Below are 16,850 nucleotides of genomic sequence, written 5' to 3' on the forward strand. Positions count from 1 at the left end.
TATTTTATTAGAGCCTGGTTTCTTAGCCTAAATGTAAATATATGTAATTAAATCTTTAATAATACATCGCTGAAGCTGGAAACAGTATTTTTTACAGCTTTTTTTAACAGCTTTTACTCCTTATAGGTGAATGGATTGTAATGCAACTTTAACCTTTTCCCATTTTTCCATATCAGCTTATGGACTGCTTTTTTTCATGTTGGACACAAAATGGATTTTCTGCCAAATCTAAATGAAGAGACATCCATGCATGCTGGCTTGAACAGCTTTGCCAAGAGTGGCCCAATACTAATAAATAATGTTAGCTTGCTGGCTACTAAAGGTAGCAAAACATTATCTTGAGTGGATAAGAGCGTCTAATTAATTAGTCAGCTTGCCATTTGTCAGCTAACGTAATGACGAAACCAATGCAGTGTTTTGCAAGCTGACTAGACATTGTTTAATTGCTCACGGCTGCACCGTCATGGTATTATAGGACTGAGCGTATGGAGCACTTCTTAGGCTAATAATAAGTGTCACTATGAAGAGGTGTTGTAATATAAAACATTTGAGTGCCAGCGGGTTTGGCTTTTGTGTTTGTCAGAACATTCAGCTGTTATGGATGTTGATGGGAACGGTCAATTTGAAATGAAGTGGGGGAATCTCATGAGCCACTTAGAGCTGAGTAGCTTCTCTGCTGTTTTGGGAAAGAGAAAGAGGAAACACGAGAGAGAAGCTGATTGCTAATCAAGCGAGTTAGAGCTGGGAGTAATTGGACAAAGCTGAACTGCAGTGTCACCAATTAGCGTTTGAGACTGTGGAGAGTGGAGACATAAATGCTGTTTAATTACAGCCATTTTCCATTTTTTCTCTCCTTCGTTCAGAGACGAGAAAGAATACAACGAGGATGATGATGTACGAAGGCAGTCGATGTGAGGAGGGTTTGAAACTTTTCACAAAAGGAGATCTTACATCTTCTTTAAGAACAGACTTCTTCACGCACATCATGATACTCATTTGGGCAATTACGCCATCATATGAGTGCTTTGAATGACACCATTGTTCAACAGCACATTACAAAAATGGCAGTAATGAAACATGGCTGTTAGCTTTTTTCTTCTGGCGTTGTTTGATTGTGCAGTGTTGGAAAATTGTATCTTTTCCCCCTTCTGCTCTCACAGTTGTGCTGCCAGCTTTCATCGCACTTTAACGGATTTGAATTACTATCAAATGGTATCATTAATGGAACCAAAGAATCCTGCAGGCAAAACTATCTCTTACAAAATGTGTTTATCTGCTTCACCAAATTGATTTAGAGAGGGCAAATCATTGCTCAATTACTAAATTAATCCGTAAATATTCAGTAGAAGATTCAATTCGGAGCAGACCAACCGGGACCTCAAAGTTTAGGCGCCTGGCTGGATGTAATGGATAGTCTAGCCTGGAGGGGGGGTAAGGTGAGGCCTGCATAAGGTGTTCGGTCCAAATTCTCTTTAGCTGCATATCTTCCAGTGATCGCCCCCATCCCACTCCACATGTCCCTGGTCTGGTTCCTCTCTCTAGTTGTCTCTCCTCCAGCTTCCTTTAGTAGCGTCATTACTCTCCTTCAGCTTCTTCTGGACTCTCCTGAGCTCAGCCTGGTCTCCAGCCATACAAGGCCCTTTTCTTCTCATTCAGAATGGCCTTCAGGTCACTTGTAATCCATGCAGAACTTGATGTAATCAAGTGTGTTCATAGAGAGCACATCAATTGATGGTTTCCAGGGCAACACGCAGTGTCTTCCCAGTGACTGGTTACGCTGAACCACAGGTGTATATGATGCTGAGAGAAGGATGTGATTGTAAATATAATTACTGACAGAGAATTTCCATTTATATTTTTTTGATATAAAGACAAAATTAAAAATATTAATTACTAGCCCATAATACGTCCATTCTTTTTTTTCCTGTTTTACTTTTGCTGCATACTTTATGTTTCCTCTCTCTTTCCTTCCCACTGCCAGACTCCATCTCATCACTGTGACTTCTGGCCATAGGCTACGCCTCACTCACACTTACAACCACACACACACACTGTCAGAGAGTCCCAGAGTCATGACTAAGGCTCTTTGGCACTCTGGTTTCACACAATCAGACAATCTCCAAACATAATCTAGATTGCATGTAATCTCAGATTAATGGAGCTGTTCCTCTTGCTGCATGTGCTTTCTGAGGTTACAGCCTAAGAGATGTGTTACTTGTACTATTTAGAAGAATTTCACATAGGATGGTGCATTTGACATCAGTACTATAAATGATAGCTACATTTTACTTAAAGCTGCATATTTTTTGTGACCAGTTCTAAGCAACCTATCACACATCAACAGATGTATCCACACAGTTTGTTGTCCACATAAACTTCACTCTCCTTTGCTTTTATCTTCCACCACCTCCTGAGAAAAATCGTTGTCTCTTTAGCAGCTTGATGATTCTCTTTCTTCAGCAGATTGTTGCCAACTGTGAGTGCCTGCTGCTTGTATCTGAACAGACAGAGTACATTGGCTTTATCAGAGCTTATTTGCTGCAAACAGCTGCCTGCTAAGGTGGAGGCTGAAGCATAAACCTGGTGCTCAAAGCTTAAACAGGTTAGTAGAGCAGTGGGGTTGATAATTCTACATGTAAAATATACATTTCTATTTATGCCTGTCTTTATGTGTAGTAAATGCAACTCACTAAACAATATGCACATAACCTATAACACAGGAGGCGAATAAAATCAGCAGTTGTAGCACCTAACCTTTTCTCACTGAGAATTTGATGCAGTGACTAACACACACACACACACACACACACACACACACACACACACACACACACACACACACACACATGCTCAAACTCTCTCGGCAAAACTTGTGACACTGTCTCCTAATGATGACATCATCTCTTTATGCTGGCCTAAAGGTCGCTAATGTCCAGAAGCCGGCCCTGGGCACAAAATGACTCCTCACATGGCTGCACACTGACACAAACACTGACACACTTACACAAGCAGAGGCCCAGTAAAGAGCATACATATGAACATATACAGGAAGCAGCACACAAAAACACACACTTGTCCGGTGTCATAGCTGAGTGGCAGAATCTTGCCTGAAGACAGAAGACTTCATTCCAGACTTTTTTCCCAAAACACTCTCATTAGATCCAGAGTCTGTCTGCAGGATGCTCAGCCAGAACACTGCTTGGTCTGACTCTGTTTTATAATGGGCACAGTGTAGGTGAAGTGATTTCAATATTTCTATATTAAACCAATAATAATAATTGTTATTATTTTGTTGTTAAGCCACAAGATGTGACCATCAGATTCAGATTATATATTTTCATAGACCTGAGTAAAAAAATGGCAGAAGTCGTAACCATGGTAACATAAACAACAGAGACCAGGGGACCATTTCACCTCCTAACATGCCAGAAAAGGGTCTGTTTTAAGCCAGACTATGACCAGTTCCTATATTTAACAAATGACTTTTGATGCATAGACCTAACCAGTAAAAACAAAAGTAACACTGAGTTTTTAACCCTTTCTACCCTAAGCCTATAATATAAGTAGGGTTAATATAAGTAGAGGAGCTGACTGTATCTTAGCATTTTAGTGTAATGCAAGACTTCAATCTGCCACCTGAACATCCTAACTGCTGAAACAGATCATCCTAATGTGTCCCAGTGTAATATGATATAAGCACATAACTTTATACTGCTTCTATTCTCTGCATCAAAACTCCTAGAAGTCGCCTCATTTTCTCCTCCTGACCGCTGAACACATTCAGAATGTTAGCAGAGCTGGTTGGGGGTTAAGTGTCTTGCCCGAGGCTGCTACCACCTATTGTAACTGTGTGAGTTCAGGTTATGGCCCAGTTGTGGTGGAAAAAAAGTACTGCATAAAGTAAATAAGACTTACCTGAAGAAGGTAACAAAAAACTGCACCAGGTCCATGATGCTGTTGTGCTGAGAGAAGGCGATCTGTTGAATAAGAACAAAGTTTCCCTGTGTTATTTTAATTAATTATACTAACAGTATCGACTTTTACATTCAGATGTTGTTGTCTGTTATGGATATCAAAACATGTATTGTCTCCCCATGCAAATATTTTAGTTTATCGATTATGTTTTGTCTGTCCTCTATTCTTACTCTGTATTATGTTAGACAAACAAACCTCTAGTTTTCTGTTACAGGACATTTAAAGAACAGGCCACATAAGGGTAATAAATGCTTTGGAAATTAAGAATTGTGTCTATTAAACACTCTGAGTGCCAGCCCTCTGCATTTTTAGTGTTTGCACTGGCACGTCTGCTGGGGTACACCACCACCATGTTTTACAGATGGGATGAGGATTTTTTTATGCTGGAATGCAGCCTCTATGTTGTCTGCAGTTGTTTCGTGGATGTGGAAATTATAAATTTGGACTGACACAAGGAATGGCGTTATTTTCCAGCTGTGGTAAAATATCGTCTTCCTTTCCGTGGGCATGTTATAGATTATCACATGACGCAGTAACTGCGGATAAACGTGTTTCTCACCTGTTTTTTTTTCCTGCCAAACACACATTTACACATGTTCTCTATCCGACACAAACACAACGAATACCTCGTAAAGTGAGCTCCACCATATGGTTCGTAGGTTATTATTAGATTAGCCAGTAACAGAAGGCTTCTCTCTGTTACTCTGCAGCACTTTGTTCAATTGAACTTCTGACGAAACCTCCTGCATGCTACAGCTCCACTAAATCCACTGACTGCACCATCCATCATCATGTGTTCTGTGCTGCGGGTTGCTGGCGCAGTATGTGGCGCTCTGCTGTCCAGAGCCACAGATCTGATACATGTTGACTCAGACATCCAGTAGGATTACTGGGGAGGGTTTTGGCCTCTTAGTCCCAGTGGTTTATCCATGCAGATACTTTGTGCAGGAGTGTGTGCCACTCTGTCCTTGGATGCCCCTAAATATTGGGGTTAATTATACACTGCTCAAAAAAATAAAGGGAACACTAAAATAACACATACGTGATCTCAATGAATGAAACATTCCAGTTCAAGTTAAGCTGATGCTAAAGTAACCTGAATGTAACAATCTGCCAGGTGTCCATGTGTGAGGGTCACTGTATGTAAAACTGTATTCCATAGAGGAAAATATACCCATTGAGAAGTGTATTGGAACAGCAGCACACAGCGAATGACACTGATGTTAACTTATGTTATGTTAGGTACTCCGAATGAGGTCATAAGTTGTAATACTTTGTTGTTTACTTGAGTTTTTACCGTGAAGTGTTTGTCTTCAGTTCCAGATCTAAAAAGTTCTTTATAATTAGGCAGTGTGTTCACTTCAGATGTCTTCAAATGTGGGTCAGCAAGCTCTTTCATAATAGATCACACCACGCCATGCAGACCTGAACTCTCTACTTTCATTTTTAAGTTAAGAGGTGAACATTCATTCAAAAACTGCCTCTCTGTCCTGAAATTTTAAGACCACTGGAAAGTGGTACAACTGATGTGCAAATGAGCAGGTGGCATTATTTGATCCTTATAAGTGAACCATTTCAGATCATTAAACTGCTGCAGTTTAAACGGCAGAGGCCATAAAATATAAAAGGTGCTGATGGGAGGCATCACAATACATTTGACGCCAATGAATTTCAAACAGTTTTAACATGGGGATACTTTTAAATGGCCGTAATAGTCGGAGAGGCTGTGTCTTTGTCTTTGGTGAATCCTCTGAGACTACTTGGGGAGGGGAAGAGAGAAAGAAATAGGGCAGAATGGGCTTAAGAGGTTTACCAGCATTTGTGCAGCAGGTAAAATGGCCTGACAGTGAAAAAGCTGCTGAAAAGCTGATTTTGTTCCAGAGGGACGCAGCATTAATACAGGCATCAGGGAGAAAAGAGCCTGGCTTTGCATTCACAGTTCCAATGCAGCAGTTTACATCATTACCCCCTGACAATATAAAAGACTTATTACGAGTTTGCACACACACACACACACACACATTTATGTGGATAAATAAACACATGCGACTTAATAAATGGTTTCATTCAAAAACAAATATTCAGTAAGGCACAAAAACAAACTTGCACACTGGACTCTGCATTGCTCCTAATTTCACTCTCACACACACACACACACACACACACACACACTTTCCAGTCCCACAGCCAACAGCCATCATTTCAATTTACAACAACTGCAGTCGTTAAACACAACTATAATCAATAAGCTGTTTAGACCACACCCTTTACTTTTCAGCACACTCCACTCCACTGCAGACACAGACACACACACAAAAACACGCACACACATGCACAGCTTTGTACTTCACTAAACATTACTTTTTGAAAAACAAGCACTGTGGGGCAACATACAATGAATAAGTTCAACATGGCTCCAGCCAGTTGGTGCCTGTCATCTTACAATTAGTGAAATAGGAAGCTGAGTCTCAGGTGGTTGTAATTTGATGAAAGCTGCTGCAACTTAAATGTTCAGTCAATCAGCATCCCTGATTACAATTACACCGTGAAGACAAAAGAACACTCCAGGTAACTCAGAATACTGAAAAACAAGTATTCTATATATAACAAGTCTCTGAATATCCCTTGGGGTTCAGTTACATCCATCTTTAAGAAATCTTTAAGGCACATTTGTAAATCCACTATCTTTAGAAAATAAGACCCTCATTGAGGGAGGACAGGGTGCGCGCATGTGTCAGGCTGTTTTTTTTAATTTAGTTGTTTTTTTGTCCAAAACGCAGTTGAATCCTTTGCATCTCTTTGTATTCCTATGTCGAAAACAAACTCTAGGCTTTCATAGTGGGACGGATGCTTACACACAGCTTTGGTACACATACCCCACGATCCTGGAAGTTTGTCGCCTCTACTAAAACTCACTATATTCTACATTGCTTGACATTACTTTGTAATCTGTATTCTCGTTGTCTTTGTATTCAAATACACCTTGTGGTTGCTGAGATATACTCTATTTTGGGCATGCCATTTTCAAGCCGATGCCTTAAAAAATAGGCGTGGGGTGGAAGGGTTTAAAGAGATTTTTGAAAGAGTTAAATGTTACATTAACCATTACACAATTTATAAAAGGGAAAAACATCAGGATCCCAGAAGTACACACAGGATCAGAGTACTTTTGCAGTTTTTATGTGAGTTTTAATACCTCAAAGAGAAGCTTAGAAATGTGCAGCATGTTTCAACTACAAAACACCTATCAATGATTATTTCTATTAAACTTTCAGTTCCTCAGGCTCATGTGATGGATGTTATGATTCAGGAGTTTCAGGAGAGCTTTCTGTAAATGATTGTAACGTATCCTTCGGTGTATTAACCACTCTGTTGGGTTAGACAGATTTAAAAAAAAAAAAACGATATTTAATTTGACGATCGGAACCCGGGCTCTAACTGCTAAACCAGAGTTGCTTCTGATTCAAACTCCAGCTATAGAGGAAACACTACAGGGAGGAAAGGGTCAGGAAAAAACAACTACAGATGGGAATTCTCCAGCATTCAGACAAATAAACGCTGAAAGGACGCTCACACCAATGCTCAATCCCACAGCAGCAACAGCAGTATTACTTTTCAAGAAATTGTAATTGTTTGAAGATCAGGGGTCAACTGACTGTTCACAGAGTTTCTTTCTTTTTTTTTTTTTTTAATCTTGAAACTGGAAGTGCAATTACCAGAGAGTGTGAGAATACGAGTGAGACAGAAGGAAAAGATGAGAGGAACAAGGATGACGTAAAAAGGGCTCCAAGGACCCCCGGATCTACAGTCCAGTCATTATGGAGGGCCTATGGTGGCCCTCTGGGGACAAGCTTAGAAGCTGTGACAGCAGTGGGCTGCCTTTTATTTCCCTCACTGTGAACCAAGAGCTGCTTGTTAAAGCTTGGAATGAAAGAAAGTGCTTGGCTAATCAATAACAGAAGGGAGGAGAAAAGGGAAAAAGTAGTGTGCAGGAAAAAAAAAATGAAGAAGAGAAGGAAGGAGGAAGGATGCAAGCTGAGGGGAGAGGAAAACAGCAGGGTTTCAATTCATTCATTAATTCTTACTTAAGCATAAATACCGCTCATATACATACACTGACTAAGAGGCCTGTCCAGCACTAATCATGGAAGAAGTATCTCATCATCATTAATATTTTTGTTCTTCAGATATCTTCCTCAAATATTAGATAAACCTGATCCTCATATCACCAACTTGAACCTTCAAATTAAGTGATTGTGTCAAACGATTAGTTTTCATGCCCAATGTATCCATTTAAATCTTCAAATTTAGTCATTAACTCCTGGAATAATAATTATCATCATGCTCTAGATTGCTGAAAAATTTCACCTCACCTTTGTGAAAAAGCAAAATCACACCTAGTCTTTTCCTGTTAGCAATTTAAAGTAGCCCAAATCAGTAGCACAGTAAATTAGGAGGACCTTATAGAATCCATGTACACATGTTAACAAATTCAAGAGATGTGTTTACTGCACATGTTTTCTTCATTATTTACATATTTATGAGGACCTAAAGACCAAACTAAGGCAGCTGCCAAGTGCTGCCTCCACCTACATGTTATGCAAATGAGTTAAGCTTCACCTTACAGTTAGGGGAAAATTATTTTAACTCCTGCTGATTTTGTAGGTTTGCCAAAGAAATGATCAGTCTATAATCTCAATGGTATGTTTATTCGAACAGTTAGAGACAGAACAATGACAAAAACATCCAGAAAAATGCTTTTCAAAAAAGTTATACATTAATTCACATTTTCATGAATGAAATAATTATTTGATCCCTTCACCAAACGTGCTTTAGTACTTGGTGGTAATCACAGAGGTCTGACGTTTCTTGTAGTTGGCCACTTGGTTTGCTCACATCTCAGGGGGGATGTTGTCTCACTCCTCTTTGCAGATCCTCTCCAAGTCATTAATGTTTGGTGGCCACAGACTTTCTATGGGATTAAGTTTTGGAGATGGACTAGGCCACTGTAAGACCCTAATATGCTTCTTCTTGATCCAACGCTTTGTTGCCTTGGCCATGTGTTTTGGATAATTGTCATGCTGGACACGGGGGGTTGATGTGAAAGAGCTGGATTTAGGTCTCATCTCATCACCACGACACTTTCAGCCAGTCCTGCTCTGAATCATTCAGATGTTCAGTGACAAACTTCAAACAGGCCTGTACATGTGTTTTCTTGAGCAGGGGGACGTTGCAGGCACTGCAGGATTTCAGTCCTTCACGGCGTAGTGTGTTACCGTTACCGTTCTTGGTCACTCTGGTCCCAGCTGCCTTGAGATCAGAGATCATCCTGAGTAGTTCTGGACCGATTCCTCACCATTCTCATCATTACTGAAACTCCACGAGGTGAGATCTTGCATGGAGCTCCAGACTGAGGGACACAGTTATTTTATGTTTCTTCTAGTTGTGAATAATGGCAACAACCAGCTGCTTGGTGATGGCCTTGTAGTCCATTCCAGCCTTGTGTAGCTCTACAGTCTTGTCCCTGACAAGGTCTTGGCCATGGTGAAGAGTTTGGAATCGGGATTGAGTGATAGCTTCTGTGGACAGGTGTCTTTTATTGTTGGGAGAGCTTGCAGATGTAGCTCCTTTAAACAGGGTTAGGGTAAACTATTTTTTTACTTATTTGTAAGGGAATCTGATTAAACTGTCAAACTATTGTGAAGACCTATAATTGTCTGTTTACATATCAGACATACGTATCAGCTTCATGTTTGAATATGTATTTAGAATTTAACTCCTGCATAACATTAGGAGTTAATTATACTTCATTAGATAAAAATGCAACAAACCAATTCTATTATATAATGACCTACCTATCATTGCATACAGTTCCCCATTTTATCTTGGCAACACATACATTTTGCAGAAAAACACAAATGTTTAGTTGGACCATCAATTGTTGTGTTTTCTTTATTTTTATAGAGAATTTCTGACTATTATTTGTCTGTGAGGACTTATTCATCCAGGCCATGTTAAAGCTTCAATCAATCAATCAACTGGACTCATAGCTTTTTCTGAAGTTACATATTACACAATAACTACAGAGGGCAGCATCGACATGAAGCAGTATGTCACCAGCAAATATTTATGCGTATATAAGTTCACCCAATGTGAACCGTCTGGATAAAATCAACTGATCATTACACATGCCCTTTTAACTGGTGTACACACACACACGTACGCACGCACACCCTGCATCATTTATCCTGATGTTGCTGATGACTTCCTGCCTGGGTAATGAGTCTCCCTTCCACCCTATGGAACATAATACTGCCTGGATAAGAGGGACAGTTAACCATTTGATCCAATAAAGGACACACTGTGGCTGACAAGCTCAGCAAAGGGTGTTTATACTGTATATGTGTGTGTCAGATATCTGATTAGGAGAGGCATCAAATTCAATGATGGCAAGCACAGAGATAAATAAGTGACCGAGCAGCATGCAGCAAATCAAATCACCACAGCCCTGAGTTATTCTACAGCAAATGGCCGCTCATCTCTGACAGAAGGCTTTTAATCAGACGGCCTATATGCTGTGATGCATAAGGGAAAGAGAGAGAGCGAGGACGTATGTCCAGATGAGAATATCCAGGAAAAAAACAAAATACAAATGAGGAGCAACAATCAAAAAGAATAAGTTCTTCTTCCAGAAAAGTGTGATTATGTTTCCTGCTCTTGATTTTAATTCAGTCTCGTAAACAGGACCTGATTACTACAGCGCCTTCCAGTTGAGATAACATTTTCTGCTAAATTACAAATAGAGACGTTCAAATTAGGAACAGTTATGGTGTGGAGTTATACAACTTCTGCCTAAATTAACAGTTCGTTCAAAACAAACAGATGAAGAGAGAAACTGGGTCATGTTCCCATAATGTTTGTGGGCTCAATCAATAAAACATGATTTTTAGATTAGAAACAAATCCAGGCCAGTCCTGATTTGAAGAAAAATGGTGTCAAAATGAACCAATTACAGTTTTGATCTACATTTGTTTGTCCTTAAAGTTATAGACTTCTAAGCAGATTCCTGTTTAGGTAAAAAAAAAAAAAAGCGGACTATGAAATAACTTTTTTCATGATATAGTAACACACACACAAGCACAGATGTTTGTGAAATATACCTCCAGGTCTGATGCTGCCCCTACACACATTCAAACCAGGAACGTTCTAGCAGAAGTTGCGAATGCAGGTGAGTGAGGATGAAGGTGCAAGGTCAACGTGACAGAGCCAATCAAAATCTGTTCCAGCAGAATGACCGAGCCCAACACCTCCGCCTGCCTTGCAACCACCCCTCACCTCCCTGCTGACATCAGTGCACCGTGGGGGAAACACTCACATGAGTCACGTGAGTATGTCATGTGTGTGTGAGCATGTATACAGAATGTGTTCATGCCTCTTTTTCAGTATTTTTCTGTATTTAAAGTGGTTGTGAGGCTTGCCAAATGACCAAAAAGTGTAAAAGGCACAACAAAAAGTACAGTTAAACTTTAGTTAAGCTGGTCCAACCACCCTTTAACCCCAGTGTGTTATTGTCAGAGTACAAAAACACACTGATTCGGCTGAAAAACTTAAAGAGTACACTCTTGAGGAGCATGGATAGTCACACCAAATTCCACATTCTTTATTTACTGGGTAAGGAGAATCTGACGCCATGGCAGCACAGTCAGTGAGGCGCTAAAATCACTTGAAATAATCCCACAGGGAGGAATGGCTTCCACATTTCCTGCCCTGTAGCTGTCAAGATTTGTTGCTTTGCTTTGTCAAGTGTTTGAGCTCTTTCTCTTCCTCTCCGTGTCCTGTGACCTGTGTGTGTGTGTGTGTCTATTAGATCAAATATATCAGACTGGGTCATTATCAATTCTCGGGACAATTTCTCATGCTTGCCCTGCTCTGGCATTAGAAGCCACCAAGGTCACAGGACTGGACGCAGAGTGCTCCTCATGTTACACACAGGCCTGTCTGACATGGCGGCAAGATAGGCTCTGTCACGGTAATTATTATATCGCGTTTCAACCAGAAGATATATGGAGATCTGATAATGTGGCATTAATGGGAAATGCATATGAGAGGGGCGATCGATGGACAAATGACCCATAACAAGGTGCAGGACACTCGGCTATAAACACCAACATTTATATGCACCAAATGGCTGTGATACTAAAAGCTGATCAGGATTATGTTACTAATTATTTTTCCACTTAATATCCACTTTTATACATCATAACTTTAGTGCCAATCTCTCTCCATCAACCATCCATCAGCCATTCCCTGCTTGTCCATCCTCCAACCTTCCTCTCATTGTCTTCGTCCATCCATCCACCCATCCATCCCTCCACTCATTTATCCATCCATCCATCCATCCATCCATCCATCCATCCATCCATCCACTCATCCATCTATCCCTTCAATCCATCCATTCATCCATCCATTCTCCCTTCCATCCATCCATCCATCCATCCATTCTCCCTTCCATCCATCTATCCATCCATCCATCCATCCATCCATTCTCCCTTCCATCCATCCATCCTTCCATCCATCCATTCTCCCTTCCATTCATCCATCCATCCATCCATCCATCCATCCATTCTCCCTTCCATCCATCCATCCATCCCATCTTTCCCATCCTCTCAACTGTATATCCAGCCATCCCCCATTCATCCTTCCACCTATCTATCTGTCCATTTGTCTGTCCATCCCTTTTCCATCCAGTCGACTGTCCATCCAGCCATCTACCCATCTGCCTGTCCATCCATCCCTGTTCATCAATCCATCTTCCTCTCTCATTCTCCTTCTCCTTCTCTTCCTTCATCCATCCATCCCTCCATCCTCTACTTTATATCTTTCATTGTGTGCAGTGCTGCGGTCCGTCTCTCTCTTTGTCAGTTAGGCAGTCTCCATTCTCTTCACATTTTGGTCTGTGTGGTATAGTCTCAACATCAGTTAAACAGGCAGCCCCATCTTCACTCTCCCCTAATTTCTCCATTCTGTCAGTTCTTGACTCCATCCATCAGTGCACACCCCAGACCCTGCATGACAGTCATCTTAAAATATCACCGCTAAAAGTCTACTTCAATTTAATGGATCATAAGGCAGCAGCGTGAATATTTAGTGTGTGCGGCTGCCGCCTGGAGATTTAATCCGGTGCTGCATAATTGATGGAGAGACAGTGGAAAACTCACAGATCATTAAATGTGATTGCAGATTTGCCAAACACTTTTCAGAATAGTTTATGCTCAACATCCTGTCAGAGCTGTATGTTTAGCAGAGAGACAGCCCTGGAAAAGTGGTGGTGGTGGTGGTGGTGATCATGCTGCAAACTTTTTAACTTGCTCTTACAAACACCTTCACCGGATGGAGATAAAACACTTGAATAAATTCAAATTCAAAGACAGCTTATACCAAGGAACAAATGCTTAAATGTGCATCTTAAATAGTTTTCTGATAAGATTTTAGTTTGCCTTTGAAGCTATTATTGTTATTCAACGCTAATTAGCCTAAAGGAGGGGACATTTTAAGAAACAGGGAAAGAATTTTAGTATATTTCCAAGATAACAAATCTTAATTTATAAGAACTATTTTATTAAATTAAATTATGCTTGATGTCTTTACACATGCACCGTTCACCGTCTGAGTAATGTGTGCTTTTTACCATGGGCCAATTGGGAAAAATGTATGTTACCTGCATTAGATGGGTAAAAGCCGCAATATACAACGATTATTTAAAAATTAATAAGTCATTATGATCCTTATAACTTTAAAATATCATCATGTAACATACTAAATTACAAAAAAAAACAAAAAAAAAAGCTCAGAGCTCAGATCTGGATAAACAAGGGGAACCTCAGGGCGAATACCTGTGTGTTCAACTTCCTGTAATCTAACCCTGTTAAGATGAGCGTATCATCTGCTTCACATCTGCAACCAGCACCATCTATTGTCCTCACCCATGTTCTAAATCTTTGGCAGAGCCCTTACCCTGTGGCCACATACTGGAGCCATTAAACAGACAAAGAAGAACACTGCACTGATTGTGGAAATAACTATGGCCATCTGGCATAACTGTAATAGTGATTGTGTACAGGCTAAATAGTCTGAAAACTGGAACCGATTGTGCAATTTTTTTTTCATTTTTATAGGTACTAAAATTTTAAAGTATTTCTTTAGTTAGTTTTAGAGTTTTTTTCTTACATTTTTATAAAAGTCTTGCTGAATAGATAAATTATTCTTTGCAGGCCTAGCAGCCATACTTCTATATCTTTCCTATCGGTGGTGTGATTCAGCAATACTAAACACACAAACAAAGAAACAAAAAAACATCATCTTATCCAAATCATCCTTTTACCTGGATCTTGATTGGCCAGCTGAAGTTGGACACGTAGACGTAGAAAGTGATGTTGTGGTGAAGTCTGAAGTTGAACTTTTCACAGGAAAAACTGTCCCGGTGCTCCTTGATGTTGGTCCTCGCTATGATGGGCATCTCTTCACCTGAGATGGTGCCTGCTGTGAGTGACAGTCCGAGATAACGTCATCTTGTGGCAGTGTTGAAATAAAGCATATTGAACGTACAATTGCTGATGGAGAGCTACCTAAACAAGTCACATATTTTATAACAATTAGTGATTTACTTTTTCTAGACGACTCATATTTAGTGATCGAGACCATTACACTAGTGTGTGTGTGTGTGTGTGTGTGTGCTATTTCTCTTGAGAATTTGGCATGTTTTTGGTTAAGCAGAGGAATATTCATACTTTCACAGTTCTGCATGACCTGTTCTCACTGACAACTTGGCACATATGGATGCTTGGTCAAACAATTTTTAAACCTGTAAGGTAGAGTAACAGCCTGAGGATTTTTCATTGTAACCTGGTGAAGTCGCACATTGAAGCACACTAAAAACATTGAGTTGTTCAATAATTGGCCGATGAGCAGTGAAATCAGTCTGAATTTGAAAATGTCAGGGCGTTCCGTTCATCTCGAGCAGGCAAATTAAGATTCACAGCGAAGTATTTTCATGACACTAAGCAGTAATTCAGAGCAAGCTTATGAATTTCTCGCGGCACTCAAGTGGTCTGATTTCAGTATCCTTCAGAGCATATCAGCAGTTCTGTGTTAATGGCTGGGTTTTTTAGACGCTGTGAATAAAATATTTCCACCTCCTGCTTTATCAGGGCCATTAAACACTCTGTAATAGTCTGCACACAATCATGCGTGTGCACACACACACATTCACATACACAAGGCCCATAGTCCCAAACTGAAGACACACTGGGCCCCAAGACACTGCAAGTGTGAAAGCACTGTGCTTTTATCTTAATTGAAATCAGGAGGGGAAAAAATGTAGAAAATGCCCTGATGCCAAAATTCAAAAATAGCTTCTGATGTGTTTTGTCAAGAGGGAGAATCCCCGGGAGGCGGGCAAGAAGTGGATCTGACCACTCCAGGACACTCCAGGACACTCGACCACCAAAGTGAGTGGTATATCTGTACAGACAGCTGAATGATGGACTGCATATAAATTCTAACCTAACCCCAGCTCATTTCAAATCTTTGCAGTGTTGAAATGTCACAGGGATAGCCAGTTTAAAAAAAAAGTTGTTTAGATGTTGTTGATCTAATTAAAGGTACTGCCTTTGATTTTCAAAGGCCCTGCAGCTGTTTCTCTGTCTGATTAAGCCTGTGCCCAGGTTGAAGGTGGGCATGATTATGCTAGAAATAATACTAGCCAGCTAACAGGATAGCCGAGAGCGACACACATCAAAACACCTGTCTGTGTAAACCAACACTGTACCATCAAGTGAATAGACACTTCTCTACAGCACAGTCAAGTGGCTGTAGACAGCAATCTTTGTTTGTTGCTTGACCCTATGTTAAAGTTTGGAATTAGCTTCAAACTCCCAGTCACCTTGAGGTATTTTAACATTTATGAGGCTGAACAATCATCTCCAAAAATGGTCTAATCAGCCCAAAGAAACCAGTGGTATATTTACTTAGTTATCAAAGTGTCATAGTAAATCAAAAGGTAACTCTACCTGTTGAGCTCAAGGACCAGGTGATGTTGAGGTTAAAGTTGTTGGAGGCATTTATGGACATGTCGAGGTTTTTGTTGGCCTATAAAACAAAACAAAAAAAAACAAATTAACAAGGCAATGTTATTGAGCTGAACAAACCATTATTGACCGAGGGTAGATGGAAGATGGAACAGTGCGAGGTCGCTATGTACAGCTAACTCTTGTCCATTTTATTTCTCGGTTTGTTTATTGACTGCGTGCCTAATTTTTCAGTCCGTGTTGTTGTTCTCCAGACTGTGTATGGGTGTGTAACTTATTCTCCTTCAGGTCTGCTAACCTTTGGTCCTTTGGTAAAACATTTTCAACGGCAGCAGACTCGTCCTCATATCAACTTGCGTCGCCTCGGGCGAATCTGAATCTGTTGGCCTCTCTTTCGGTATAGCTACATCGATTTTGTCTGCAGTGACATTTCACTAGGTAAGAGTGTTAAACGTGTCTCCTATAGGCAGAGAAATTGACAGCTTTGTCAATTATTTAAGCTGTCTTTATATCTGTCTATCCATAATTAGGAAGAAAATAAATCTCATCCACCTCTGTGTAATATTGTACCTGTTCAGGTGTGGCCATGAAGTTGATAGCAGTGTAGTATCTGTCGTCTTCCTGCAGCAGACTGAAGGTAAACTGGTAATCGATCAACAGGTTGTCTATAGAACAGAGAGAGAGAGAAAGAAAAAACAAATTAAAAACAATTACTCAATCTAATGGCGATGTATTTTTCAGCTGCTGATGCCACTCATTTCCTCTCCAAGAATGCTTCTCAAAATAAAA

General features: G+C 40.3%; 1 protein-coding gene across 5 annotated transcripts in view; it reads right to left on the reverse strand.

Annotated features, from left to right (window-relative positions):
* Positions 1-16,850, reverse strand: part of atrnl1a (attractin-like 1a) — a 180,322-nt gene that overhangs the window by 71,114 nt on the left and 92,358 nt on the right. For all 5 annotated transcript variants that reach the window (XM_028423948.1, XM_028423947.1, XM_028423945.1 and 2 more), the window contains 4 exons: positions 16,632-16,726; positions 16,044-16,122; positions 14,357-14,514; positions 3,916-3,977 (listed from right to left, as the gene is read on the reverse strand). In XM_028423948.1, coding sequence (XP_028279749.1) covers positions 3,916-3,977; positions 14,357-14,514; positions 16,044-16,122; positions 16,632-16,726 — 394 coding nt within the window. The remainder of the gene's footprint in view (positions 1-3,915; positions 3,978-14,356; positions 14,515-16,043; positions 16,123-16,631; positions 16,727-16,850) is intronic.

Source organism: Parambassis ranga, chromosome 15 (assembly GCF_900634625.1).
Source record: "Parambassis ranga chromosome 15, fParRan2.1, whole genome shotgun sequence".
Taxonomy (NCBI): Eukaryota; Metazoa; Chordata; class Actinopteri; family Ambassidae; genus Parambassis; species Parambassis ranga.